Source organism: Heteronotia binoei, chromosome 3 (genome assembly GCF_032191835.1).
Source record: "Heteronotia binoei isolate CCM8104 ecotype False Entrance Well chromosome 3, APGP_CSIRO_Hbin_v1, whole genome shotgun sequence".
In the NCBI taxonomy this organism is placed as follows: Eukaryota; Metazoa; Chordata; class Lepidosauria; order Squamata; family Gekkonidae; genus Heteronotia; species Heteronotia binoei.
Genome location: NC_083225.1, coordinates 99183416 through 99210707, shown reverse-complemented (window position 1 = coordinate 99210707; position 27292 = coordinate 99183416). Strand labels below are relative to the sequence as shown.

General features: G+C 42.7%; 1 protein-coding gene across 2 annotated transcripts in view; it reads left to right on the top strand.

Moving 5' to 3' along the window:
- Positions 1-243: 243 nt before the first annotated feature.
- DOP1B (DOP1 leucine zipper like protein B) overlaps positions 244-27292 on the top strand; it is a 126403-nt gene continuing 99354 nt past the window's right edge. Inside the window, exons 1-2 of one of the 2 annotated variants that reach the window (XM_060234275.1) lie at positions 244-345; positions 3705-3875. In XM_060234275.1, the coding sequence (XP_060090258.1) occupies positions 3738-3875 (138 nt within the window). In that variant the 5' untranslated portion in view covers positions 244-345; positions 3705-3737. The remainder of the gene's footprint in view (positions 346-3704; positions 3876-27292) is intronic. The other variant, XM_060234276.1, reaches the window with a different exon arrangement.

Here is a 27292-nt window from a genome sequence, read left to right as displayed (position 1 = left end):
GATCAGCGATCATAAAAGGGTTGGGGGCTGGAAGACTTTGGAAAAGGACTCGTCTGTACAGTCCATATTCTTTTGATTTTCCAACTGTCGGCATCCTCCTCATACCTCAGTGCCAGTGGCCCACAGTGAAAAGCAGAAGAAGCGCAGCACTATCTCCGGACCTGGTCGCCATAGCGACGGGGCGTTCCATTCTCCTCTCTCTGGCCTGCCCCCACCCAGCTTGTCCCCCGCTTCCGGCTCAGCCCCGCCCCGCCTCTGTTCGGTACACGTCGCCGCATCGGGCGCAGCAAAGGCTTTGCTGTCCAAATCAGTGGGGCATTTCGTCTGTATTTTCTACTTCAAATGGTGAGTCGGGGAGAAGCAGTTGAACACTGAGGGAGTCTACTCAGCACAACAGTGTCTCCAACTTGTTTAGGTCCTCCCTCGTCTCTTCCTGGGTGGTGGCGGCACAGAGAGGCTGTGATGGGGCTTGCGAAGAGAAGCCCCCTTCGTTTTTAAAGAGGCCACTGTTACCACCGTCTAGTGGGCTTAAGCTCCTTCTCCCCTTCTGATGCAATCGAACCAGAGGAACCCCCCTTCCTCTCACAAACCTTCTTCCACTTATGCGATTTCTTGCGCGTTACCCCCAAATTGCAACTGTGGAAGCAAGGGGTACGGGGGGGGGAGGTACTCCCCCCCCCCCTTCTGTGTGCTTCGTGCCTGTTTCACAGTTTCTGGGAGTCTCCCAAGTTTCCGCGGGTGCAGCTGTAGCTTGGTGTTAGATCAGCTGTTGTGCTTACACTGTTGTTTCCCAACTGTTAGGTGGTGTTTGCCACGGAGAGGCAGCAGCCTGTCAAAAGCAAAGGAGGGGGAGATCAAGAGGCTGTTTCTGCATAATCAGAACGCTGACCTTTCTCTGTTAGTTCCGCGCGCACACCAGGGCACGCCTGTATAGCGCAGTTGAAGTGGAGGCAACGGTCTTTCGGCGAACCAAGGAAACAGCTGCTTTCAGCCCAGTAAACAGGCTCTGTAACTGGTTTGTCTTCTGCAGAGCAATGCATCACTACCGTGGACTGCAGCAGTGAGGGTTGTGGGGTAGCCCTATTGCAGCAAAGCCAACAGGGTTCTTTTAGCACCTTAAAAAGGCAAAGAGGGTTCTATTGTAACATAAGCATTTGTGGAGCAGAGCCCAGTGCGCCAGTTGTACTGCAGTGTCTCTTGCTTTGTAAGAAAAATGGAAATGAAAGGGTGGTGCAGCTTAATACAGCAATATGTGGATATATTATGCTACAAAGGTCTTCCCAGCCAGAAGTTGTAATTAAAAAACATATTGGATATTTTTCAAAAATGCATGTTATTTTATCATGCTTGGGTTTTTATTTTTCCTTTGATATTTATTCCCTTGTCTTCTCATTTTCTTTCCAAGGTGCCATGATTAGGTAACAGACCCCAAGAGCACTATACATCTAGTGTGTTGTATGTTATTCTGCGTTTTTAAACAATTGTAGGGCAAAGTTGGTTTTGTTACATCAATGTGACCAAACTGCTTGGCTTGAATGTTGGTGGTGCACGGGTCCAAATATCCACTTAACTCTGAAGCTTATGTCATGACTACAGCTAACTCATGCTTACCACAACCTAGTGTCATATGGGACTGTTGTGAGAATACACTAAATAAGGAGTGCAAAACTATTTAGAAATGTATAGGACAAGTTTTGAGTGGACCCTTAGAATGGAACTACTGCACAGTAAGACATGTTTCCAAAGAGCTAAGGGTAGCCAAGGGCTTGGAAGATCCCCAGTTGGTATTTTAGGGGGGGGGTTTTCCAACAGCAAATTTCCAATCTGCATTCCAAACTGCTTTTGAGAACACTCCTAATTTTTAGGGCTTTTCCTTAAGTGGCTGCTGTTTACTAATTTACTTTGTTTATGCCTCATCTGTTCCCCTAAAGAGGACCCAAAGTGGTTCCTATCATTCTTTCCTCCATTTTATCCTCACAACAACCCTGTGAGGTAGGTTAGGCTGAGTATGTGATTGGCAAGGTCATCCAGTGAGCTTCTGAGGCAGAGTGGAAATTTGAACCTTTAACCACTACACGACACTGGCTCTTCAACTGTTGTTTTTAAGAAATAAAAGTCAAGGGCATGCATAATTTGTCCTCTGGGGGTGGGGGTTAGATTCTGACTGTAGTCTTTGAGGCTATGATTTGTTTGACCATAAGTTATTTAATTGTTATCAGCTTCATTGATCAAAATATGTAATGCACTTTATATGTTTTGTAGGCCACTTAATTAGTCTGTCTGGAATCATATTTGACTTTTTCCTGGTCTTACCAATGCGTTTTAATGTATGCTGAAGCTATTAGATAGTAAACTCTGTAAACACAGGAAAGCAACTCCTCCTATTTACATTTGGTTCTGCTTTTGTTAAGAGTTAATAATTAATTTGGTTGCTAAAACCTTGAGGAAAATATTTAGCATTTGCTTCCATGTGGCCTTCTGAATCCAGACCACTTTAGCTTCATGAGTTAGGAAGCTAAGGCTACAATCCTGAACATGTTTACTCGATACATTTTTTAAAAAAAAAAAACCCTTCTCCATACACATGTAGTACTGCAGTTCTGTATGTCATATTTTATATACAGAAACAAAATAGGAAACCAGAGCACACACATGAATACTGCATCTTACTTATTTACAACTCTCTCTCTCTCTCTCTCTCGGCTTGGCTTCGCGAACGAAGATTTAAGAAGGGTGCAATTATCCACGTTTGCTGCAGGCTCGCTGGTGGCTGACAAGACCAATGTGGGACAGGCAGGTCCGGCCACAGCGGCTGCAGGGAAAAGTCTGATTTAGCAACTAGTGATCTATATAAACATCTTGTTAGCCTGTCATTAGTGCCTAAGGTCAGAAATCTTCACTATTAAATGTGGGAAAGGGTTTTGCTTTTATTTCTTTAGACTGGATGTAAACCTTTATGAGAATTAGCTTTCATATGAACACAGCTTACAAAACTATTAACTGGTGATCTCATTATTTCAGTTGCTTAACTTCATCCGCACACACCCATCTCACTATTTTAATTTATTTCACTAAATATTTATGCTATTTAATATTGAAGGTTTCTGACCTTAGGTACTAATGACAGGCTTACCAAATGTATATATGGATGTTGTTCCATTGCTACTGATAGGTTTTAGACAATAAGATGCAGTATAGTGTGTGTGTTATAACTCCTATTTTGTTTCTGTATATAAAGTATAACATACATCATTGTAATAGTGAATATGTGTGTGGAGGGAAAGTATATTTATTTTAATATCAATACATAACTTATACATTTTCATTGCATAATCATTACTTAGCTGGAAAACTAAGTTTATGCTGGAAAGTAAAGCATTTCAGCTTAAGTGAAACAATACTATCTTTGAGTATTTTCAGTAAAATAATTTATGAATGAACCTGATACCTCCAAGATTCCCCATAGAAGGATGGATAAGTCTTGCAAATCAAAAGCATTTGAACTGAGCTACAGCTTCAAAGCTGTGTTGTTGCGGCTTTTTTGTGAAGCTAGTTTCTTTTAGTGTTATGCACCAAGTGTTAACGTTTCTAAGTATTGATTCTACATTTACTGTTTCTTATTAGGAATATTTGCCCATATACTTGGCAAAGAATGAGTTCAGTATGTCAGATGCCATTGTGTTTTGTTTCACTGTTTATTTTAGCTTACCAGACCGCTTTGGCTATGAAAGTCTAAAATGGATCCTGAAGAGCAAGAGCTGCTTGGTGATTATAGATACAGAAATTATTCCTCAGCAATTGACAAAGCTTTGAGGAACTTTGAATCTTCAAGTGAGTGGGCAGATCTTATATCATCTCTTGGAAAGCTCAACAAGGTAAATACATCTCTCTCTTTTTTTTAACAAAACGTTAAAATTGAAAGTTACTTAGGGTTGGATACAGTTTTCTATCAGCAAAATGGAACATTCCTGCCTTCACTTGCCAATCCCATTGTAGTCCACAGAAGTTCACAAAATGTCTTTCTGGTAGATGGAGGACCCTGAAGAAGAGGGAGGTCTGAAGCAAGTAGGGGAAATAGGTGGCAGCTGCCCATTTATTTTGGATACAGCCCTTAGAAAGCAACTATTTTACAGTACTAAAATTTACTAGAGAGTCTTAAACATTATACATCATTTAGCCTATAAGAATGCTGGTGAGCAGATACTGAATAGCATCATAATACAAAACAGGCAACTTTAAAACAAAAGTCTGGTGGGATTCAGTGTGCATATTTGTATAGAAATGATCCCTACTAATATACTCAAAATACTTAATATTTCACAGTGGATCTTCTGAATAATTATTAAATCAAAGGAAAGTTTAAACATTAAAATAATATATTTATCATCATTTTAAACCAGTTATTCTTAGTAGTATCTTTATATCTTGTAGGTGCAGCAAATCATTGATCTTTCAGAAAGCACACTACCCATTTTTATATCATGTGTTGTTACATTAATTTCCTAAATTTAACTCATATTGGAGGTGTGGAACTGGAAAATGCGGCTGCACTGGGAATGGAAAGCTCTCATTTTGCTTGAAGTTATTTAGACTACCGGTATTTATATTTCGCCCTATCCCAAAAAGGGCTCAGGGGAGATAACAACATTATAAAACAGTATAAATAACAATTAAAACATATCATATCAATAAAACAATACAATTTGATCATAAACAGTTACAGGTGATGGCTCAGTTAGGCACATGTTATAAAGATTAAGAATCTGGCACAGTAAAGAGGTAGTTTAATATTACAGTAGGGATGGTACTGCAGCCTAGGGCCTGCTGATGGAAAGAACGCCTGATAAAGTAGGACACCCATTGCCTCAACTAAAGGCCTGGTGGAATAGCTCCATTTTACAGGCCCTACAAAAAGGTAACAGTTCAGTGAGGGCCTGGATCTCCAAGGGGAGCTGATTCCACCAGGCTGGGACCAAGGCCCTAGCCCTAGCTGAGGCAAGACAGACATCCTTCGGGCCAGGGACGGTCAGCAGATGTTGTGTGCCGGATCGTAGTTATCTCTGGGACATTTATGGGGAGATTCGGTCCCATAGGTATGTCAGTCCTAGGCCATGTAAGGCTTTAAAAGTTAATACTAAAACCTTGAAACGGATCCGGTACTCAACTGGTAACCAATGCAGTTGGCGCAGTGCTAGTCGGATGTGTGCCCAGCTAGGCACACTTATCAACAGCTGTGCTGCTGCATTTTGCACCAGCTGAAGTTTCTGGATCAGTCTCAAGGGTAAGCCTATGTAGAGTGAGTTACAGTAATCCAACCTGGAAATGACCGTTGCATGGATCACTGTAGCTAGGTTCTTGGGGGATAGGTAGGGTGCTTGTTGTCTGGCGTGCCGAAGGTGATAAAAGGCAGATTGAGCAACTGCTGGGACTTGTGCCTCCATTGAAACTGAAGCATCCAGTGTCACCCCAAACTCTTCACCTTCTGAGCCGGCACAAGAGATGCACCATCTAGGGTTGGGAGTTGGATGCCTGAACCTAATCTCCCCTGGCTCAGGTACAGGACCTCCATTTTAGCTGGATTAAGCTTCAGTCGACTTTGCCTCAACCATCCCACCACAGCTTCTAAAGCCAAGGTCAGATGACCTGGGGCAGAGTTCGGGTGGCATTCCATCAACAGATAGAGCTGTCATCTGTATATTGATGACAACCCAGTCCAAAACATTCTGGTGAGCGCCGCATGGAGATCTGCTCACCGAGCACCACCCTTTGTCCCCAACCACGGAGAAAGGAGGAGAACCACCTTAAGGCAACCCCCTGAACTCCAGTGTCAGCAAGGCTGTGGGCCATTAGGTTGTAATTGACCGTGTCAAATGCTGCTACTGGATTTAAAAGCAATAGCAGTGCTGAACCACCTTGATCCAGATGTCTTCTGAGGTCACCCATGACGGTGACCAAAACCATCTCCGTCCCATGAACAGGGCGGAAGCCAGACTGGAAGGGATCAAAGGCTGATCTCTCCTCCAGGAGGGCTTGGAACTATTCTGCCACCACTTTCTCAATTACCTTATCCAGAAACGGAAGGTTTGAGACTGGGTGGTAATTGGATCCAGAGAGGGTTAGATAAATGGATCCAGAGAGGGTTACAACTTTACCTCTTTGTATGCAATGGGCTTGAACTGTTTCAAATCAACTTTTAATCAAAATGCCATACAGCTGTGGAATGTGTTCTTCCAGACATTTATTCTGTCCCCTTATTTTAGTAAAATTACACAGTGGCATCATGCAAAGGTAGTAGCAAACCATGATTTACCAAGGGTGTCAAACATGTGGCCTGTAGGCAGGATCCAGCCCTGAGCAACTTTCTTCTCCTTCTTCCTTATCCAGGGTTGCTACTGCAGCTGCACTATAGCTTGCTTTTCACCCTAGCTCTCTCAGTGGCTCTTCACTTCCTGCCTCTTGCCTCCCTTCTCTTGTCCCCTGCCCCCTCTCTCTCACACACACAGATCCATAGAGAGCTCCATGACTGCTTCTTGCTGTGTGTGGTAGAGATACAAAGACAAGCCTTGCTCTCTTTCTCTTGCACACACACACAGACAGAGCTTTTGCTTCCTTCTTTGAACTGCTGCTCCTCTTTTGGGAGGAAAGGAGAAGGAGAAAAGAGAGAGAAGGAAAACAAAGCTGGAGTCCATGATGGCAGCTTCAAGAACAACAATGTTTTATTCCGGGTATAAGCTTTTGTGTGCAAGTGCACTTCTTCTTTGGAAGGTGTGTGGGTGTTTGGATTCTTCTGACAAGCACAGTGCGCACTGAGAAAATTATTTTGGCTTGTTCTGAAAAATTGTCTTTAAAAAACAAAAAGATTGGATTTCTCTGTTCCTATCTGGATTTATTTTCTTTCAAAAAGACCTTGATTAGGAATTAGAACACTTGGATTGGTCCTTATGTCTTAGAGAGTGATTTCAGATGCCAAATGATAATAGCACACATTAGTAATGAGACAAAAAAAAACTAGCATTCAGTTCAGTCCAGGAGGATGCATCGTCTTGAGCTTCACTATCAATTGCAATTCAGCAGTCTCTCTTTCTAATATCCCTTGGAAATTTCTGTGTAAGAGTACTGCTACTCTTAGGTCAGCAACTGAATCTTGTGGTTTCTAATGTCAGACTGGTGTCCATTTGTTCTTTTCATCCTCCTGGACTGAATCTTCCTGGATGAAATTGAGACTTAGGTTTCCTGTTTCATTACCAATGCTGTTATCTCCATGCCTACTACCCCTCTGCATATCACACCTAATCCAGTCAAGCCTGCTATTGTCATTCACCTGCTATTGCCATTCGCCATTCTGAAGTCACCTTTATAAAGTTTATATCTCCGGTACTTCATGTTACATTTTACAGCATGCATGGCCTGGCCCAACAAAGTGATATTTATATCAGATCCAATCCTCATAACAGATGAGTTTGATACCTCTGATTTACACTGTGTGAATGAGCCTGGGGGACCTTGGGCATGCTGTGGAGAAACACCATTTTAGGCCTGTGCTTGTCTGGGAGTTGGCTAGAGGAGTCTATAAAACTCTAGGCAAGGCTTTGGCTTAGTCTGTTCCTCCTTGCCCCTCCCCTCCTGTCTGGAAGCAGCACTTCTGAGGAGGCCTCCTAGAGAGACAGGAAGTATTTCAGGCTGGTCTCCCAGAAGGCTGCAGGAGGGAAAACCAGTTCCTGGGTGGGAACTGGGATTTATATTGTAGATTTTGGGAGGGAAAAGCAGTTTGATTTTGGTCTTAGAGATGGGTGAGTCAGTTCTGGATGGTATGGTCAGGGCCAGTTGTATAGTGGGGAAAGAAGGAGCGTTTATCCCTACGTTCATTTATTACTTCTGTTCACCCTGTATTTAAATAGTTGCTGTGGTCTCTGTGTTAACCAGGTGCTGGGTTGGCAGAGGACCTTGAGGCCACAGAACTGGCAATGGGGAGTGGGAGTCCTGTTCCTCTCAGTCAGAAACCCCTAAATTGAACAGGTGGTGGCAGTGTGCCCTAGTGGTGGAAAGAAGATTAGCTCTCTTCAGGAGTTGGCAACTCAAAAGGGAGTTGACAGGACCGGGTCTGAAGGCAGAATCAGGCCGGTTCTGTCACACATGCATTCTTCCCCTTCCTCTTATCCTTATTTGCAGCCAGAGAATGAATTATGTCCACTACTGTAACAGTGTAGTATGCCACTGTTAGTTTGAACTATGAAGTGCAGTTTATTCTTTGCCATTTGAAACATTCCAGACTAGGATTAAACCATAGTAAAAATTCAACTTCGTAGAGAAGGATGAAGATTGCAGTGCAGACGTGATAACAAAGCATGCTATGAAATTGGAAGTTTTATTTAGATTTGCTAAGCAGGACAGGGACTGTAACAGAGTTTGCTGTTTATCTCCATCCCATCCCAAGAGATGTGGGTGCAAGGGTATCTTTTCCCCCCACTTCTTCGCTAATACAGTGCAATACCATACCGGCATGGAATGAAATTGCATTAATATCTGGGCTCCTGGCAGAAGAGACATTGATCTGGCTTGCATGATAGATAGCTGATTGGAAGAAAATGATGGGTGTATCTGTCTCAATGCAACTATTCTAGACCTGTTTCAGTCTGGCTTCATGCTGGGCATGGGATGGAAACAGCATTTGTGGCGCTAATAAATTGATCTCTCTTTGAATGTAGATGAGGACTCTACTTCTTTGTTGCTCTTTCTAGATTTATCAGCAACCTTTGACAATGTCCATACATTGCTGGTATGTTTGGCGACAGAAAGGATATGCTTCAGATTGGTTTCATATTAGTTTGTTATAGGCTGAACTCAGAAGGTTACTATCGGAGACCAGCTATCATCAGCATGGGATTGCCTTGTGGGATTCTCCAAGGCTCAGTCCTGTCCTCCATGCTACTCAGCCACTGTGTAAAGACCTTATAATAGGAAATCATCAATGATTTTGCAGTGTGCTACCATCAATATGCTGATGACATCCATCTTAATATTTGTTTATCCAAATTGTCCCGTGATGCTGTAGAGGTCCTGAACCTGTGCTGTACTGCTTTAGTTAAATGGCAAAAGGTGAAAAAAAATGAAACTAAATCCTGATAAATCAGAGGTAATGTTAGCTGAGAAGGCTGAGGTCTTGAAGGACAGTGTGCTTCATTGCTTGTTGTTTATTGTACACAGTTGTTTTGTAACATCAGTGTTTACACTGTGTGTTCATTGTTGTGATGTACCATGTGGCATTGGGCAGAATGTGCATGTCACACCCATTCTGCAATTACTTCATTGTTTACCAATTAGCTCAAGGTTCTGGTTATCACCTACAGAGCCCTTCATGGCCTTGGACCTACATACCTGTGTATCGTGCTAACTATGTCACAACATCTTCACTTGTCTGAGCAAAAATCTTCTGAAGGTGCCACCCTGCAAATGGTTAACATTGGCAGCTACCTGTTTACACACCTTCTCTGAATATGCAAAACAGAACTCAGGAGGTCGCTTTGATAAAAAATAGTACTGTAGTCTTTTACAATTTTATTTCACTGCTTTGCCTTTGTAACACACTTTTTGCATTGTGGTATGTCATGCCTTAAGCACTTCTGCTAAGTGCAGTAAGATCTATTCCTCCTTTAGAATTAAATCAGATGTAGCTGCCTTCTTACCTCTGAACTATAGATACTAGAAATATTCTGAGATATACACCTCTTGAAATGTACACCAGCATAGTAGATCTGGGAATCAAATCAGCAAAATCCAATCTCCTTTACTGACATCAGTCCATCTGTTGCATGTTTTCTAATTCTCTTAATCTTCTTAGTGTGTGGTCAGACCAGCACCCTTGTCACACTTCATTTCAGTTTTGTCCTTCAGTTTCTTAGAAGAAATTATTGTGTGCACATGCATACTACCTATAAGAATTGCAGGCAGGGGAGTTGTAGTCGCTTTTATATTATTAAATATAGAATTTGTCTTATTCTGCTTCCCTCCCTGTTCTCTTCTCTTTTTGACAAATTTAGATAGAGGTTTTCCAAAAAAACACTGGTGAAGGAGGGACTTCTGAGATGGGATTTGAATTAGAGATGTTAATTAGCCAGCTTTAGTTTCTTTTTTTAAAAAAATTACTATAAAATTAACAGGATGTTCTGGTGAATGAGTGTCCATGAGCACTGTCACAAATTCATATTAATGGCCAGCATGTGGGAGTAGGCCAAGTTGGCAGCCTACTCCAGAAAGCCAGTTTGGTGTAGTGGTTAAGTGCATGGATTCTTATCTGAGAGAACCAGGTTTGATTCCCCAGTCCTTTATCTGCAGCTGCTGGAATGGCCTTGGGTCAGCCATAGCTCCCACTGAGTTGTCCTGGAAAGGGCAGCTGCTGTGAGAGCTCTTTCAGCCCCACCTACCTCACAGGGTGTTTATTGTGGGAAAGGAAGATAAAGCAGGTTGTAAGCTGCTCTGAGACTCTTGAGAGTGGAGGGTGGGGTATAAACCCAATATCATCACCTGGCCTACAGGGGTGCCACCAGGCACTCCCTCTCCCCACACGTGTCATGTGTGCTCAGAGCCAGGCTCCGTGGAGCGCACATGCATTCAGAGGAGCACCCTACGCAGGCACACCCGGCCACTTTTGGGAACTCAAAAGCGGCAGGGCAGCGCCTGCACAATGTGCTCCTTGGAGTCTGCTAAGGGCAGGTGCTGACCAGCTGCTTTCTCCCCCCCTCCCCAGGCCCGCCCAGCCTTCCTGGATCCCGGGCCAGCCTTTGAGCACACCCACTGCTGCACTGACCCCACTCAGCCTTCCTGGGACCCAGGAAGGCTGAGCGGGGTTGGCAGGGTGCCTCAGCAGCAAGCATGCTCAGAGCCTGGCTCCGAGCACACCTGTTGCTGCCCCGACCCTGCTCAGCCTTCCTAGGCCTGGAAGTCAGGGGCAGGGCTCTGCCCAGGAGGGCGCAGAACTTCCAGTGCTGGCCCTGTTCATGTTTTTTTGTGCTTTTCCAAAAATGATGGAGAAATATTAGGATTTTGGGCAGGAATAGAGAAGTGAAAAAATTTGGACCAGACTGATTAGTTTGTTTATACAGCCATTTCTGTTCCACTTTGCTCCCCAAAGAGACTGAAAACAATTTACAGAAATGTCCAGATTAAACAATATTCAGTCCATGCTTATCCTAGGTGGCTTGTGTCTGTGATCTGTTTGTCATAGGTTTGTACCTCTGGCCACACCCAGACTTTCATTACTTGCAGACAGGAAGGAGACAGATACTCTACTAGATGTTATAACTGGAGAGGTGTTCCCCAACATTTCCTCCACTTCTTGTACTTTAAATAAATTAAATGTGGCAAGTTCTAGGATTCACTCACATCTGCATGCCCTCCTTTCATTAATATTTGTAGGGGATGGCATAAAAAAGCACTTAGTGACATTGGAGTTGACATACAGCCTTCAGATGGTTTATAACAGTAGTTTTTACATGAACCTTTCAAAAACTCAAAGTTTGGGAAATATGGAATAATTTATCTGTGAGAGTATTTTCTTTGGCCCAGACAATTGATTGAATTTCTTTAAAATGTAGCAGTATAAAACTACCTTATTTCATTGTTGTTTTGGAGAATTTTTGTGGGCTCCCAAAACGGAATCACTTATGGGGAAAGATAAAACCTTCATAAATTCTTCCTTTCTCCAACAAAAATCTCATACTCTAGAACAGGGGTTGCCAAATTTGCTTAACGCAAAAGCCACATAGAATAAATGTCAGATGTTTGAGAGCCATAAGACATGAACATCAGACATTTGAGAACCACAAGACAAGAAGGAAGGAAAGAAAATAGGTGGGGAGGGAGAGATGGAAAGAAACAACTTTAACTTTAAATGCATTCTCCAAGCTGGCCAACAGTGTGATGGGGACTTTGAGAGCCACACAATATATGTGAAAGAGCCACAGGTGGCTCCCAAGCAACAGTTTGGCCATCCCTGCTCTAGAATAACATGCCTTGGTAACACCAGGCTGCCAGTTTGTTTCCTAGCACAATTAAATTGCAGCCTAACTGAAAGTACAACAAGGAAAAAAATCTGAGGACTTTCACAGTTTTTCCAAAAGAAAACAGATATTCAGGGGATCACTGGGGGGAAAAGTATACTGTAGACATATACAACATTTTAAAGATTTTTTTGTTTAAATATAAATTTTGGCAACAATTAATATGCTACAATATATTTAATAATACTTTCGGCTAACTGCTCCTACTGGCCCCTAGTGTGCAAACTGACCTCATATTCATTCAGTGATGTAGAGGGCAATAGTTTCCATTAGTAATAGCTGGATTACTGATGTCTCTGCCCACCTACCCTTCAGTGCAAGTAGCACAATGGATTATTACTGACTTGCCATCTGTTTTAAAATTGGGTTCAGTTGTCCATGGTTTTATGATGTGGTTTTACTGTTTATATTTCTGTTGTGACCTGCCCTGAGCCCCCTTGCAGATGAGGGCAGGATAGAAATAAAGAATTCAGTGGTTTCAGGGTGAAAGTTCAGCTTAATATCAAAATCTGCTGGTTATTTTACCTACTGTCACTCTATGAGAGAGATTCTGCCCAAATAATATACTTTCTTTTGTTAATTATATAATTTATTGTCTATCTTTAACCTTCCCCTCACCAATATCTCAGATGGAAGAAATGAAAGATACATATGCTATGACAGCACAAGTAATGGGTATACTTACAATTTTTCTTGTAGAAAATATAGACATTTATACTTTAATATTCCATAAATAAGCACAATGGTACACCTTTTATACACTAAATATGCATTTTATGTTTTTCAAGTAAAATAAGTTTAATAGGACAGTGTTGCATTTGCTTCAGCTTTACAAACTTTTTTTTTGGGGGGGGGCAGGTCCTTCAAGGACAAAAGACTACCCAGCTTCAACATTTCTGGAAATTTTACATCTCTGTACTCTACTGAATGAAGAGGGAATGATGATGTTTCAGAGTGGGAAGCTGTAATAGCATAGAAATGAGAGAAAATTTAGCCTGCAACCATTTTTAAAGCTATGTGTATCTTAATACAGGGAGAAAAAGGCTTTATTAGTTCATTTTTACTTTCTTGTTTAAAAAAATTATACCCTCTTCTAACTACATTTGAATCAGCTTCCAGCAAATAATCAGTACAAAACAATTAAAAATTAAAATTGCATCAGATAACACCAAAGCCCCCACACACAAGCAAAAAAAAAAAGAGCTGGAAGCATGTATCAGTAACAGTGCTGGTGTGATCCAAGTCTGTACAACATCAGAAATGTAAAAAGCATCTGATGTTTTACAAATAGAAACTTGCCATTTATATTGGTGACAATATCTATGTTGTGGGTATGCCAAGCATCACCTGAGGCTGTTACATTTAATGGTGTGAGTGGAGTTTGTTTGAGATAGGTAAGACTGCACCTACAGCTGTAGGCCCTGCCTGTTTGCAGTAAGGCCTGATGCATCCATGCCATAGATAATAAGCAAAGCTGGTTTAGGTAAGTATGGATAACAGTACTGGAGTAAATTCAGTTAACTGATTGAGAATGAAGCTGTCTTGAATTATCTACACATAATGTGATAAAACATTTGCTACTGTTTTATATTTAGATAGATATTCTGCTCTGGTAAATTTAAATACAGGTTGGTTATTGAATATGTTTGTTATTATTTAAGCAACCAAGTTAAATGTAAGAGAGAAACTCACTTAACATTTTAGGTGTTAAAACTTATTTTCAGTGAATTACCAGTTTTGCGTTAATGAATTACCAATTTTGAAGTTAATATAGTTGAATCACACAAATTAAATAATCACTGGAATATAAAAGTATTATGTACATTTCATGGCTCAATCACACTGCGAACTGTATTGCTTATTGCTTATTTTGTTATATTTGAGTCCTGTCTTTCATCCAGGGAAATCAAGGTGATGTGCATGGGTGATACCTTACTTAGGTAGCTTGGTCAATGCCAAAGTGAGAGACCCACACGTGCTTAGGATCAGCAAGATTCCATGTAATCTGGCTTCAGGCCATGGTGAAAGACTGGGAGCACATAATGATCTGACTGAATGTTGTGTTGAACTGTATTTTGATTGCATATGCAAATCCACTTATTAGCAGTTCAACAGATACAGTTTGTCTTGCTCATAATCACTCTCAGTATTTAGGACTTCAGTATTTACAGAACATTCAGAAGACTGTTTTGGTTTGTTTAGAGTTAAATTAATGGGGAAAGGTTATGCAAGGTTGATACAAAGTAGTGGCAACTTTTGATCTGAAAGTGTATCTCTCTCAGGCTTCTAGGAATGGGGACAGGAACTTGGGGGCAAAGGGATGGGAATCTTTCCTCCAATTTCAAAGGGTGGGAGTTTGTACAGTCACAGCCACCAGTCACCTTATTTCCAGGTAACTTCAGAACACTGACTATAATATTCAATGACTGGTTGCCAGGATATAGTAGCTCAATTTCAGGAGCGTCACTTGATTGATAGGTGCCTGTGGAGGGACAGTCATCTTAATTACTTCAGGTATAAAACGGAACTGTTTTCACTAATTTCCAGTTCAAAGGTTTGCCATATAGACATAGAAATGACCCTCTTTATACATGGACAATGACACTTTTCAGCTGAATACTGGAAGCTCAGGTTTTGTGCGATGGTAGGCTTTTTTATTTCTGTGAATGTAGCAGGAAAATAATGGAGCCACACACATTACTGATATGAAGCGAGGTTTTTTACTTCTGGTGCCAAAAGCAGGGTCCAGTTGAGCATCATAGCTCCAAAATACTGAACCTCCCCCCCCCCCACCCCGATCCTCAGACCGTCTTTTTAAACACAAAGCAAGCTTAGCAGGCAGGCTCACAAGTTTATCTGATTCAACATTCCCCATCCCCTTGGTCTCCTTCTAGTACTTTTCCATACCTCCTGTCTCCATGCTTTATCAGCTCCAGCAAGCAGCTTCTCAGTGAGGCCCCTTTGTGTTATCCTAATACACATCTGTAAACACATACCCACTGAAGGCTGTCTGTGTGTCTAACGAACATTGCATCAGACACCATCTTTTTGAAGGCAGGAGCATGCTTTCATTCATTATTATAGGGGTATTCATTAATTATTCAGGGATCCCCCATCATTCCCCCCTTTCAGCCTCTGAAAGTTTATTTAAGTCTGAAAGAGTCTGACCATCATTACACAAAGTAATAAAATATTGTTTCCTTTCCTCTGGAGACATGTACAACATGCTAACACTTTTTTCAAAGAAAATAAGTGCCTTTACAGCATTATTAATACTGTACTTTATAACAGGAATTAAACATGGCAATAGCCCTAAACCTCCTAAGGAAATACCAATTAAGAATAAAATATGCTTCCAATCTCCCATAATCTGTCCAAACCATGATGCATCCAAATTCTTCCATGTTTGCACTGGTACATGAACAATTTTACAAATTTCAGATGCTATATTCTGCACAGCCTCTCCATTATCTATATTAAGACAGCAATTTGAAAGATTAAACTTCCCACAGACACCACCACCTTCAGCCAGCAAATAATCCAGAGCCAAACGGTTCTGATATATGGCTGCACACATCTGGATCTACTGTCTAGCCAACAGTTCTAAAGCCATGGCTGTTTGATTTGTAATAATTTCTACCACAGCTTGCAAGCTAATAATACGGTTAAGCATATACACAGGCGTTCTGTAACCCCAAGACCCATCTTATGCCCAAGTAGCTGGGCCATAGTATTCAATGATCTGCTGTGGGGGCCATTCATCTCCCCACTGCTTACGTCCGATGTCCAAGGAACATTTTGATCTAACATAATCATCAAACATTGGGTTCTCAAAGCAGAACCATTCTAATGGCAAAAGAAAGAAGCTGGGATGTATTGTTCCAATAATGCAAGTCCCATGCCATCTCCTGGGCAGGAGTGTATAAGCCCTTTTACTACAGATCCATATAACCCTTCAGGAGCCATCCATTGCTCAGAGGAATCTGAAGCAGCATTAGAATATTTATTTATACTGCTAACATTTTCCCATGGCTGAAAATCCTCTATAACAGTGCCATTCGCCTCTACCCATTTCGTTTTTTTGTTAGTGGGGCTGACTATCAAAGTTCAATAGCACGAAGTGTGCCCAACATGCTTTCCATTTTCCCACAGCATAGCCCGGGAAATGCATAATTCTCCATTCACCACTGTTTGCAATTCCCAGGTCTTTCTCTCTTCTGGCCTTGACTCTGATCTAGGTTTATTCCATCGGACTAGGTCAGAAGGCAAGACCTCAGTGCCAACCCAAGGCCATCTCTCACTCATTAGTGGACCTCTGCACACCCAACAGTTTGAAATATTTAGGGAGGCAGCTATTTGCTCAGCTAAGACTATAAAAAGATTACTCCCAGGTTCTGAAATGACAAATTTCTCATCCTGAGCATCATTAAACACACTCTTACACAAAATTTTCTTATTCTCCTGGACAAGTAGCTTAGGCTTAGGGTTGGGCTTTTTTTCCTGGTTAGACTTTAAATCATATCCACTGTGACGTCGGGCAGCGGAAACCTCCTCTAAAAGCTATTGTCCTGCTTGATCCAGGATATTCTATTTTTGCTTGATAATAAGACACTCCAAGTTCTACACAAACTATCTGAGTTCTACACAAACTATCTTAGGTTTTATGCAGGCTGCATGCACACCCCTAGATTGAACATGCAACAGATGTTTAGAATCCTTTTCTTCCCAGCATCTAGTACATCTCACTGCTTGAGTACAGTGCATTGGCACACAGGCAAAAATATAGCAAGAAAGCACAGCAATAACAGCTTTTGAAGCATGTATGATTTTTTAAAGAACTACAGCAAATACTTATAGCAAAATAGCACTGTTGCAATAATATATTCAATACAGAAAAATAAGCAATTCAAGAAGTTCAGAAAACTAATACAAAGGAATATCTAACTCTGTATGGCTCCAGAAGACTTCCTCAAGCTTCGGCCGTGTGTAGACCAGTCAGCTTCCTGGTGTGGCTGGGCCAAGGCTGTTGCCTCAAAGCTTCGGCCGTGCGTAGACCAGCCAACTGCAAGCTGTTGACTTTTAACAGTTTTTACTGAGTGGCATAAGGCCGGGTAGGGTCTTTATAAGGTTTCAAAGTTAATGATTTCCCTGGAACTGGCTGTACTTTCCAGTAATCTGCAGCTCGCTTTAAATGTGACCAATGGATCCATGCTGCTACTTCTTGTTCCTTGACGGCTGTAGGGGAACTTAAAAGGACAGTGAATGGGCCTTTCCACCTAGTCTGTAAGGTCTTTGCCCTCCAGCTTTTTACCCACACACTATCCCCTGGCTGGTAAGCATGTACAGGAGAATAAATTTGATATGGCAAAGTTTCAAACACATACTTATTCACCTCGTTTACAGCTTTGCCCAAGGCTTGCAATTCCTCAAAAGTTATAAGGCTCCCCAACTGTGAAAGGTCACCTCGAACTCCTTGGACTATGGGGGAGGGGGGTGGTCTTCCATAAATGATCTCAAAAGGCGACAAAGTCGTTTGTGTGGCAAACGGTGCAACTGAAACAATGCAATTGGCAACATTGTAGTCCATGGCAAATGGTTTCCTGACAGAGTTTAGACAAGGCATTCTTCAAAGTTCTATTACCCTTTCAGCTTTTGCTGAACTCTGTGGGCGGTAGGCTGCATGCAATTTTCAGGTATTAGCAAGCAACATAGATACACCCTGTACAGTTTTCTCTATAAACGATGATCCATTATCGCTCCCGATGATTACAGGTGAACCAAATTTAGGCACAATGTCTTTTAATAAGGCTTTTACAACCTCATTGGCTTTCTCAGTGCATGCGGGGTAAACTTCAGTTCATCCAGACATTGTACAAGCAAATACAAGCATGTAATGGCATCTCAGTGAAATCCACAACTAGGGAGGAGAAAGGTGTTGCTTCCACTGGCTGACTCCCAGGGAGTTGAGTGGGACCCGATCTTGCATTATTCTTTGCACATGTAACACATTGTGCAGAGGTTTGGGCTGTCAGTGAAGTCACATGATTAATATATGCCCACTGACCCACAGAGTGTTCTAGTGCAGCCTTTCCATAATGTGTTCCCTCATGCAGATTCTGAATTAATGGCCATGCGACAGCTTCTGGAATATAAATTCTGCCATCGGGGAGAACATACCAATCCATCCCTTCATTTGGTTACTGCCCCTTGAGTTTGAACCCACTGCTCCTCAGCTAGTGAATACCGAGGACTCCATTCAGTTAAGGAAACCTGAAAAATAGGCAGAAATTCTGTGCTTCCCTGATAAGGCTTTAGCACTGCCCCCTTAGCTGTTAAATCTGCCTTCCGATTTCCTCTTGCTACCAGACTTAGGGGCTTCTGATGGCCCCGGCAATGGATGACAGCTATGTGCCAGGGTGCCCAGACAGCTTCTAACAATTCCAAGATCTCTCTACCATTTTTAATTCCTTTGCCACTCGCAGTAATTAAGCCTCTCTCTTTGTATAGGGCTCCATGAGCATGCAGCATCATGAAAGCATATTTAGAGTCTGTGTAAATATTTACTTTAAGTCCCTCTGCTAACCGGAGTGCTCTGATGAGGCCAATTAACTCGGCTTTCTGTGCAGAGGTTGAAACAGGCAGCGGTTCTGCTTCCATCACTGTTTCTGGAGTGACTACTGCATATCCTGCTCTGCGCTTCCCATCCTGGATAAAGCTACTCCCACCGATACAATATTCAATATTAGGATCTGAAAATGGGACATCTTTCAGATCTGGCTGGCTGGAGAATATTTCTTCCATAACCTCTAAGCAATCATGCTCCAGTGCATCATCAGGAGTTGGCAACAAAGAGGCTGGGTTCAGAGCTGACACAGTCACTATTTTCACTCTGGGATTTTCACACATAAGTGCCTGATATCTGACCATATGGACATTGGTGAACCAATAGTTCCCTTTGTGCTCCAGAAGGGCTTGCACATAGTAGGGAACTCTTACTTCAAGTTGACTTCCAAAGGTAAACTTGTCTGCCTCCTTCACAAGTTTCGCGACAGCCGCTACTGAGCGCAAACAGGGGGGCCACCCTTTTCCTACTGTGTCTAATTGCTTAGACAAATATGCCACCAGTCTGGGCCAGGATCCCAGCCTGCAGCTATTCCTTCTCGCTCATGCACATACAGAGTAAAGAGCTTGTCAGTATCAGGTAGTCCCAGAGCTGGGGCCTGCATGAGCTGGCGTTTTAAGGCTTCAAAGGCATTTTGACATTGCTCTGTCCATTCAAAAGGTGCCTTTTCTCCCCTCTTAGTAGTTTCGTATAAGGGCTTAGCTGTTATGGCAAAATTGGGGAGCCAAATTCTGCAGAACCCTGCTGCTCCTAAGAATTATCTCAGCTGGTGCCTGGTAGTGAGCACAGGAATGGCACACACAGTCTCTTCGCTCCCTACCTAGCTGCATCTGCCCTGGGATATATGGAAGCCTAAAAATTTCACTGTCTCTTGACATAGCTGAGCTTTCTTCCAAGATACTTTATACCTAGCCTCCATCAGAAGTGTTAGCAGGGCAGCAGTGGCACCTTGGCAAGTCCGTGTCTTTGGCCTCTATCAGAATATCATCAACATACTGAAGGCACACAGCCTCTCCTGGCACAGTTGGGAACCAGCTCAAGTCCTTACTGAGGACATTACCAAAAAGGGTGGGCGAATTTTTGAACCCCTGGGGTAAACGAGTCCATGTATATTGTAGCTTTCTACCAGTCTCTTTTTTTCCCTGCTGGGAGGCAAACAGTGGCTGACTTTCAGGTGCCAGTCTTAAACAAAAGAACTCATCCTTGAGATCTACCACTGAGAAGTAAGTGGCTGAGGCAGGTATAAGTCCCAGCAAGACATATGGGTTTGGAAAGACAGAATGCAAAGTGTGTGCAAGAATTTAGAGAGTGTAAATCCTGTACTGGTCTGTAATCATCGGTGTCCGGCTTCTGGACTGGCAAAAGGGGACTGTTTCATGGATACTGACATTCTACAAGAATTCCATATTCAAGAAGCCTGTCAAGGTGTTTCTGGATGCCAGCTACTGCCTTCTTAGGGATCAGGTACAGGCGTTCTCAGACTGGAACGGCCCCTGGGATTAATTCTACCTTAATAGGGGCATGGTTTACTGCTAGCCCAGGCGAGTTCTCTTCTGCCCATACATCTGGAAATGGTTGAACCCAGACTTCTGACATAGCCATTGAAGAAGCTGACTGGTAAAGCCTCCACTCCTCTTCTCGGGGTTAGGATTATTCTAAAACATACACATCTTGATAATGTAATTTGCCTTCTGAGGTTATATAAGGCAGCTCAAAGTTCATTTGACTTTCTGATTCAAAAGTCTACTGGGCTCTTAACTTGGAAAGCAAATCTCTTCCCATCAGCGGCACTGGGCAATCAGGCAAATGGACAAAATTGTGACGGACCACATGGCCTCCTATTGTCCAAGTTTGTTTAAGAACATAATAATAATAATAATAATAATAATAATAAATTTTATTTATATCCCGCCCTCCCCGCCTAGGCAGGCTCAGGGTGGCTAACAACAGTTCAATAAAATTATACAATATAGAATATACAAAATAGGGTGATTTAAAACAACATTGAAATTATACATTAATTTAAAACAACAATCTAAAACCAGTTCGAATGTCTGGGTCATTCCATAATTTAAACGGCGGTGATCTTCCTGATGTTATTCTGTACACTTATATTATGGCAGGGGTCACTAGATAAATCATTGGTGGATTAAACAGCCATCCTATCAACATCTACAAAAGCCTGCTTGAAAAGGATGGTCTTACAGGCCCTGCGGAATTGGTCCAAATTCCGCAGGGCCCGTACCTCCTCCGGAAGTTGATTCCAAAGGCACGGGGCTATAACAGAGAAGGCCCGTGCCCGCGTACTCTGTAATTTTGCCTCCTTTGGCCCAGGGATAGTCAGCGTGTTCTTCCCTGCTGACCTCAGTGCTCTTTGGGGCTCATATGGGGAGAGACGGTCCCTCAGGTAGGCAGGTCCTCGGCCATATAGGGCTTTAAAGGTGATAACCAGCACTTTGTATTGGACCCGGTATGTAACTGGCAGCCAGTGCAGTTCACGCAGCCCCGGCTGTATATGCTCCCATTTCGGGAGTCCTAATAACAGCCTGGCCGCTGCGTTCTGCACTAGCTGCAGCTTCCGGGTTCGACACAAAGGCAGCCCCATGTAGAGGGCATTGCAGTAGTCTAGTCTTGAGGTGACCGTCGCGTGGATCACTGTTGCCAGGTCCCGGCGCTCCAGGAAAGGAGCCAGCTGCCTTGCCCGCTTCAAGTGGAAAAATGCTGACTTGGCAGTGGCCGCTACCTGGGCCTCCATTGATAGTGAAGGCTCCACTAGGACTCCCAGGCTCTTGACCCGGCCCGCCGCTTTCAGTGGCACACCGTCAAAAACCGGGAGAGGTATTTCCCTTCCCAGAGTGCCGCGCCCCACGCAAAGGACCTCTGTCTTTGTCGGGTTCAGCTTCAACCCACTCAGCCTAAGCCAAGTTGCCACGGCCTGCAGTGCCCGGTCTAAATTCACTGGGACGCAGTCAGGCCGGCCATCCATTAGCAGATAGAGCTGGGTGTCATCCGCATATTGATGACAACCCAGTCCAAAACTCCGGGCAATCTGGGCAAGGGGGCGCATGTAGATGTTAAATAACATCGGGGAGAGAACTGCTCCCTGAGGCACCCCACAATCTAGTGTGCGCCTCCGGGAGAGCTCATCCCCGATTGCCACCCTTTGTCCCCGACCTTTGAGGAAGGAGGAAAGCCATTGTAAGGCCAGCCCCCTGACCCCTATGTCGGCGAGGCGGCGGGTCAGTAGCTGATGGTCGACCGTGTCGAACGCTGCCGACAGGTCCAACAACATCAGCACCGCCACGCCACCTCGATCCAGTTGCCGCTGGAGGTCATCTGCCAAGGCGACCAGCACTGTCTCCGTCCCGTGGCCCGGGCGAAAGCCGGACTGGCAAGGGTCTAGGATGGAAGCGTCATCCAGAAAACCCTGTAGTTGCAGCGCCACTGCCCTCTCAATAATTTTACCTAAAAACGGTAAATTAGAAACCGGTCGGTAATTTGCCAATTCGGCCGGATCTGCTGTACATTTTTTCAGGAGGGGGCGGACCAAGGCCTCTTTCAGAGGTGATGGAAAACGCCCCTCCGAGAGGGATCTATTTATTATGTCCCGTAAAGGACATCTAAGCTCCCTCTGGCAAGCTTTAATCAGCCAGGAGGGGCAAGGGTCCAAATCGCAAGTTGTTGGGGCGCAACAGAGAGAATTCCGTCGACTTCCTCCAGGCTGAGCGGGTCAAACCGACCCAACTCCAAACCCGAAGACAGGCGTGGAGCTTCAAGTTCCCATACTGCATCCAATGTGATAGGCAGGTCTTGGCGGAGCGACGTGATTTTATCTGCAAAATATTTCGCAAAAGCCTCACAGCCAATCTCTAATTCCCTAACATTTGGTTTGCCTTGAGGCAATGTAGTAAGGTCTCCAATTATTCTAAATAATTGTGCCGGGCGCGAATTTGCAGATGCAGTCTTGGCTGCAAAGTAAGCCATGTTGGATCAGGCCAATGGCCCATCCAGTCCAACTCTCTGTGGCACATAGTGGCCAATATATGTGTGTGTGTGTATACACACATACAGTGAATTCCACTTGTTAATCACCCTTTGGGTGAAATACTTCCTTTTATCCATTTTAACCTGACTGCTCAGCAATTTCATTGAATGCCCACAAGTTCTTGTATTGTGAGAAAGGGAGAAAAGTACTTCTTTATTTTCTCCATCTTATACATAATCTTGTAAATCTCTATCATGTCACCCCGCAGTCGACATTTCTCCAAGCTAAAGAGCCCCAAGCGTTTTTACCTTTCTTCATAGGGAAAGTGTTCCAAACCTTTAATCATTCTAGTTGCCCTTTTCTGCACTTTTTAGACAGAAGACTTAAAATACAATTAGAAAGGCAAACAAGAGATTACATTAGTACAGTTGCTCATATAGTTATACATTTAGAATTCAGTTCCATAGTCAAGCATAGTTACATAGTAAAGCATTCTGTAGTCAAGTATCCTATGAAAAGTCTAAGTCCCTGTTAGTCTACATTTTCTCAATTAAAGTCTAAGTCCCAAGTCCCATTCTGTATTAGAGATCTCTAATAAGAGTGCTTAAATTCATGACTTGACTGTCAGAAAGACTGTCTCTCATGCAGGCCAGCCCAGAGTCTGTCCCAGTTAGCTTGGCATGATCAAACACAGAGCTTCTGATTCAGATCAGCATCTTTCTACCCAAAGTCCAGAGCTTTTAAAGGCTTGGACCCATCTCTACCATCTTTATCTTATCAGATAATATCAGATGTTATACATTCCAGAATCTCTGGCTGCATCTTAATATCAACAATCCTAATGCCAAATCAAAACATTTGAGGCTAAGATTGCCCTCAGTTCACTCTTATCTTTCACCTATTCCCTAGCAGACTTTCACAGATGGCTAAAGCCATGCTTCCTGCAAATACCTTATAAGGACCATACCATATAAGGCCTTTCCTGTCCTGAGACAGTTTCACACCGACCTAGATTCTCTACTCATGCTTTTATCTGAGAGCAATAGATGCTCAAGGTGCTGAAGAGCTCTTAATGCATATTTCATAAGAGTATGGCTACTTTCATAAAGAGTTCTTGTAGCCAATTTCATAAAGAGGGCCAACCCAAAATAAATTCTGCCACACCTTGATAGCCAGAACTGTGCAGGGTTTTGCCAGGGAGAGGTTGTCAGGTAGAGGAATAGAGGGAAGGCTTGAAGTGGGGGAGGTCAGATGCAGGTATGTTGGCTGGTGGATGGTAAGGAGAGTAGGAGCCAGAGAGAGGCTTTGGTGGCTTTCATGGAGGGGAAAGATAAAATAGTGGGGGAGGGGAAAGTTGTGCCCTTCACAAGGCATTCTGAGTTCCCTGCTTGTTTTTTCTGTTAGGGTGAAAACATGCACTATGGATATCTGTTAGGACCAACTGTATATTGGCACAATCTCCTGATGTGTGTGGCATTTTAAACGACAAGTCTACTACAGAAGATACAAGTTTAGGGGCGGAACAATTGATATTTTCTGCTCAGTATACCCTTCTTTCAGAGAAGAAAGCATAGCACCCAGCCCCAATTGGTTCTCTGCTCATCTTGCAGCCTCCTGCTTTTCATTTTTAAATGCTTTCTTTTTTTAAAAAAAGGGAGATTAGTAGACTATCTGCTATGCAATACCTACCTTATCCACAAGTAAAACTGGAATTAAAAGGAATCAATCTTGAAAACATGAATGGAAAACTTCAGAATACAAAGCCACCTTTTACTTTAGTCCCCATGAAATATACTTTCTTTAGAACATCTGTATTTGCTATACATAAATTTGGTGGGCTCCTTGTAAATTATTTGTAATATGACAGAACAACAACCACATGGAATTTCCCTGTTTAAATTTGTGGTTTTTCCTTTCCCTCCACTGTTTGGTTGGAACAAGTTGCATGCTTTTGTTTCTTGTCTTGTGACTTATTCTCTGTAGCATATGTTGATTTTCATAGTGTTAGATGTGCTATTAATGTTAATAGTTGTAATTTGTCTTAATTAAATCTGATGATATAATTCAAAAATGTCCTCAGGATAGTGGTGTTTGTGGGTAGTTCACAGTGTTGACATTGTAGCAGAATTTGTCCAGGCTAGCATGTTATGCTAACTGATGAGTTGAACAATAAATGCTCCTAACTTCTTTCTGTACTAGAACACTCTGGGAAAAGAAGGCTGTGCAGAGAATATGTTCTTGTATAATTGTTCCTCAAAATGTTTGCCGCAACTGAAGTGTGCTACATTTAGTACAGTTTGTAGCCAGCCAAGTTGGCATTCATTGTTATGAATGCAGGAAGGACCTTTTCAGGTGTCCTTCCAAATCACAATTCACCCTTAGCACAATACTAAGGTCTCAGGTCATTTTCAATAGAAATATCATATACTCCCTTTTGGAGTTAGCTCTGCTGTTTTCTGCCATCTCTTTGTTTTCAAGATGTATGTTAAAATTAGAATACACATTCTTCTGGGAAGGGCTGGAAAAAAAGTTCTTCTCCACTCCCCCAGGATTTATCATAATTTTAATTTCTACAAGAATGATAGTCTTGTGATGTATTAGACCAATAAATTTGTTATGGTGTACATTTTCATGACACGCAGGGGGGTGGTTATGTCAAATGCTAGTGAAAATAGCGAGGCCGAAAAGTTATCGTTTAGTTCAATATGCATAAGGAGCTCTATAGTGAATTTCTAACACATACACAGAGAGAAATTCTCTTTTTGATAAAACAGAGACACTGTGTTTGTTGATGTGAAGCTTTCATCAGATACATCTATGTGAGTTTATATAGGTATATGAAAACTGGATATAAGAGATGCTGCATTCATCTGTTAAACAAGCTGCAGTTGAACTGCTGTAATGCAGGAACATAGTTTATTGTTGAACGAAATAGGAGTGGATTGCACCTTTAAGACCAATTTATTCAGAACATAAGCTTTCGTGTGCATGCACACTTCTTCAGACGAGTAATGAGGTACAGTAAGCAGAGCCACATATAGCTGTACCTCATTCCTCGTCTGAAGAAGTGTGCATGCACACGAAAGCTTACGTTCTGAATAAAACTAAGTTGGTATTAAAAGTGCAATTGACTCCTATTTTCTTCTACTACTTCAAACCAACACAGCTGCCTACTTGAATCTATAGTTTATTGTTGTGTCTGCATGTACCCTTCAGCATTCCCTAGTGCATGAATCTGGGTTCCAGCTTTATCTGGCTCCAGTTCACCATGATAGTTACATGCTGGAAGATTAATTAATTAGAGTCTATTCAACGCAAGCTGTGATTAGAAAACATCTAAATTCAGTCTGTGGTGCAGAGTGGTAAAGCTGTGGTACTGCAGTCCTAAGCTCTGCTCACAACCTGAGTTTGATCCTGGCGGAAGCTGGGTTTTCAGGTAGCCGGCTCAAGCTTGACTCAGCCTTCCATCCTTCCGAGGTCGGTAAAATGAGTACCCAGTTTGCTGGGGGGAAAGAGTAGATGACTGGGGAAGGCAATGGCAAACCACCCCGTAAAAAGTCTGCTGTGAAAACGTGAAAGTAACATCACCCCAGAGTCAGAAACAACTGGTGCTTGCACAGGGGACTACCTTTACCTTTTTAAATTCAACCTTACAGTTAGGTCAGTCAATGAAAGAGATTATTGTAGTATATTTCACTGATCCATTTAGGGATGCCAGCCTTCAGGCGGGACCTGGGGATTCCTCAGAATTGCAGGTCAACTCCAAACTATAGAGATCAGTCTCCCTGGAGAAAATGGGTGCTTTGGAGGGTGTTCTCTATGGCACTGTGGTCCCTGTCCTCCCCAGGCTCCATCTCCAAATCTCCAGGAGTTTCCCAACCTGTATCTGGCAGTGTTACTCCCCCATCCCATTCCAGTGGGGACCTGGCAACCCGATCCATTTGAGTGTTCTGTTTAAAGTTCTCTTCATAAATGGTTATTAACCACTGTCTACCCTTAGTTTACACTGTATTAGTACCACATACTTTGGTGCATGGAATTCTCACCACAACAGACAGAATATGACAGTCTTCCTTAAATTAAGTTTTATTTTTCTATAATGCTTTAATAAGAAGAACGTTTGCTATAGAAGTTAGACTTTCATCAAGCTGAGGGTGAGGGGGAGCAGATGTGTATGACTTGTTCAGTCTAGCTGCAAAAGTAACTAGCCAAAGTCTCAAACTGCTGGCAGTCTGTAGTAGCTTAATTCATCAACCATAAAGCAAAATAATATTGAATAGGTATATATTTGAAAGTTAACTAAACCCATGATCTCCTGTCTAAATTTGTAAAATAAAAATAACTTTGAAACTGTTGCTAAACTTGCAATTTACAATGAGCAGCTTTTCAGTTATGTACTGCTTGTGTTCAAGGGCTGCATAGCCACAGTATTCTCCTATTCATCCAGCTGTGTTTACACACTGGGGGACTGTTGAGTATTGCACAGGCTTCATTCAGCTGGAGCATCACAGCCATTTCATATTTGTGTACATGTGCCCGCGTACACGAGCCTGGAAGTCATGGTGACTTTTGTTGACCCCTACTGGGGCATGGAGGAGGTTCAGAGAAGTGGCTTGATATAGCCTGCCC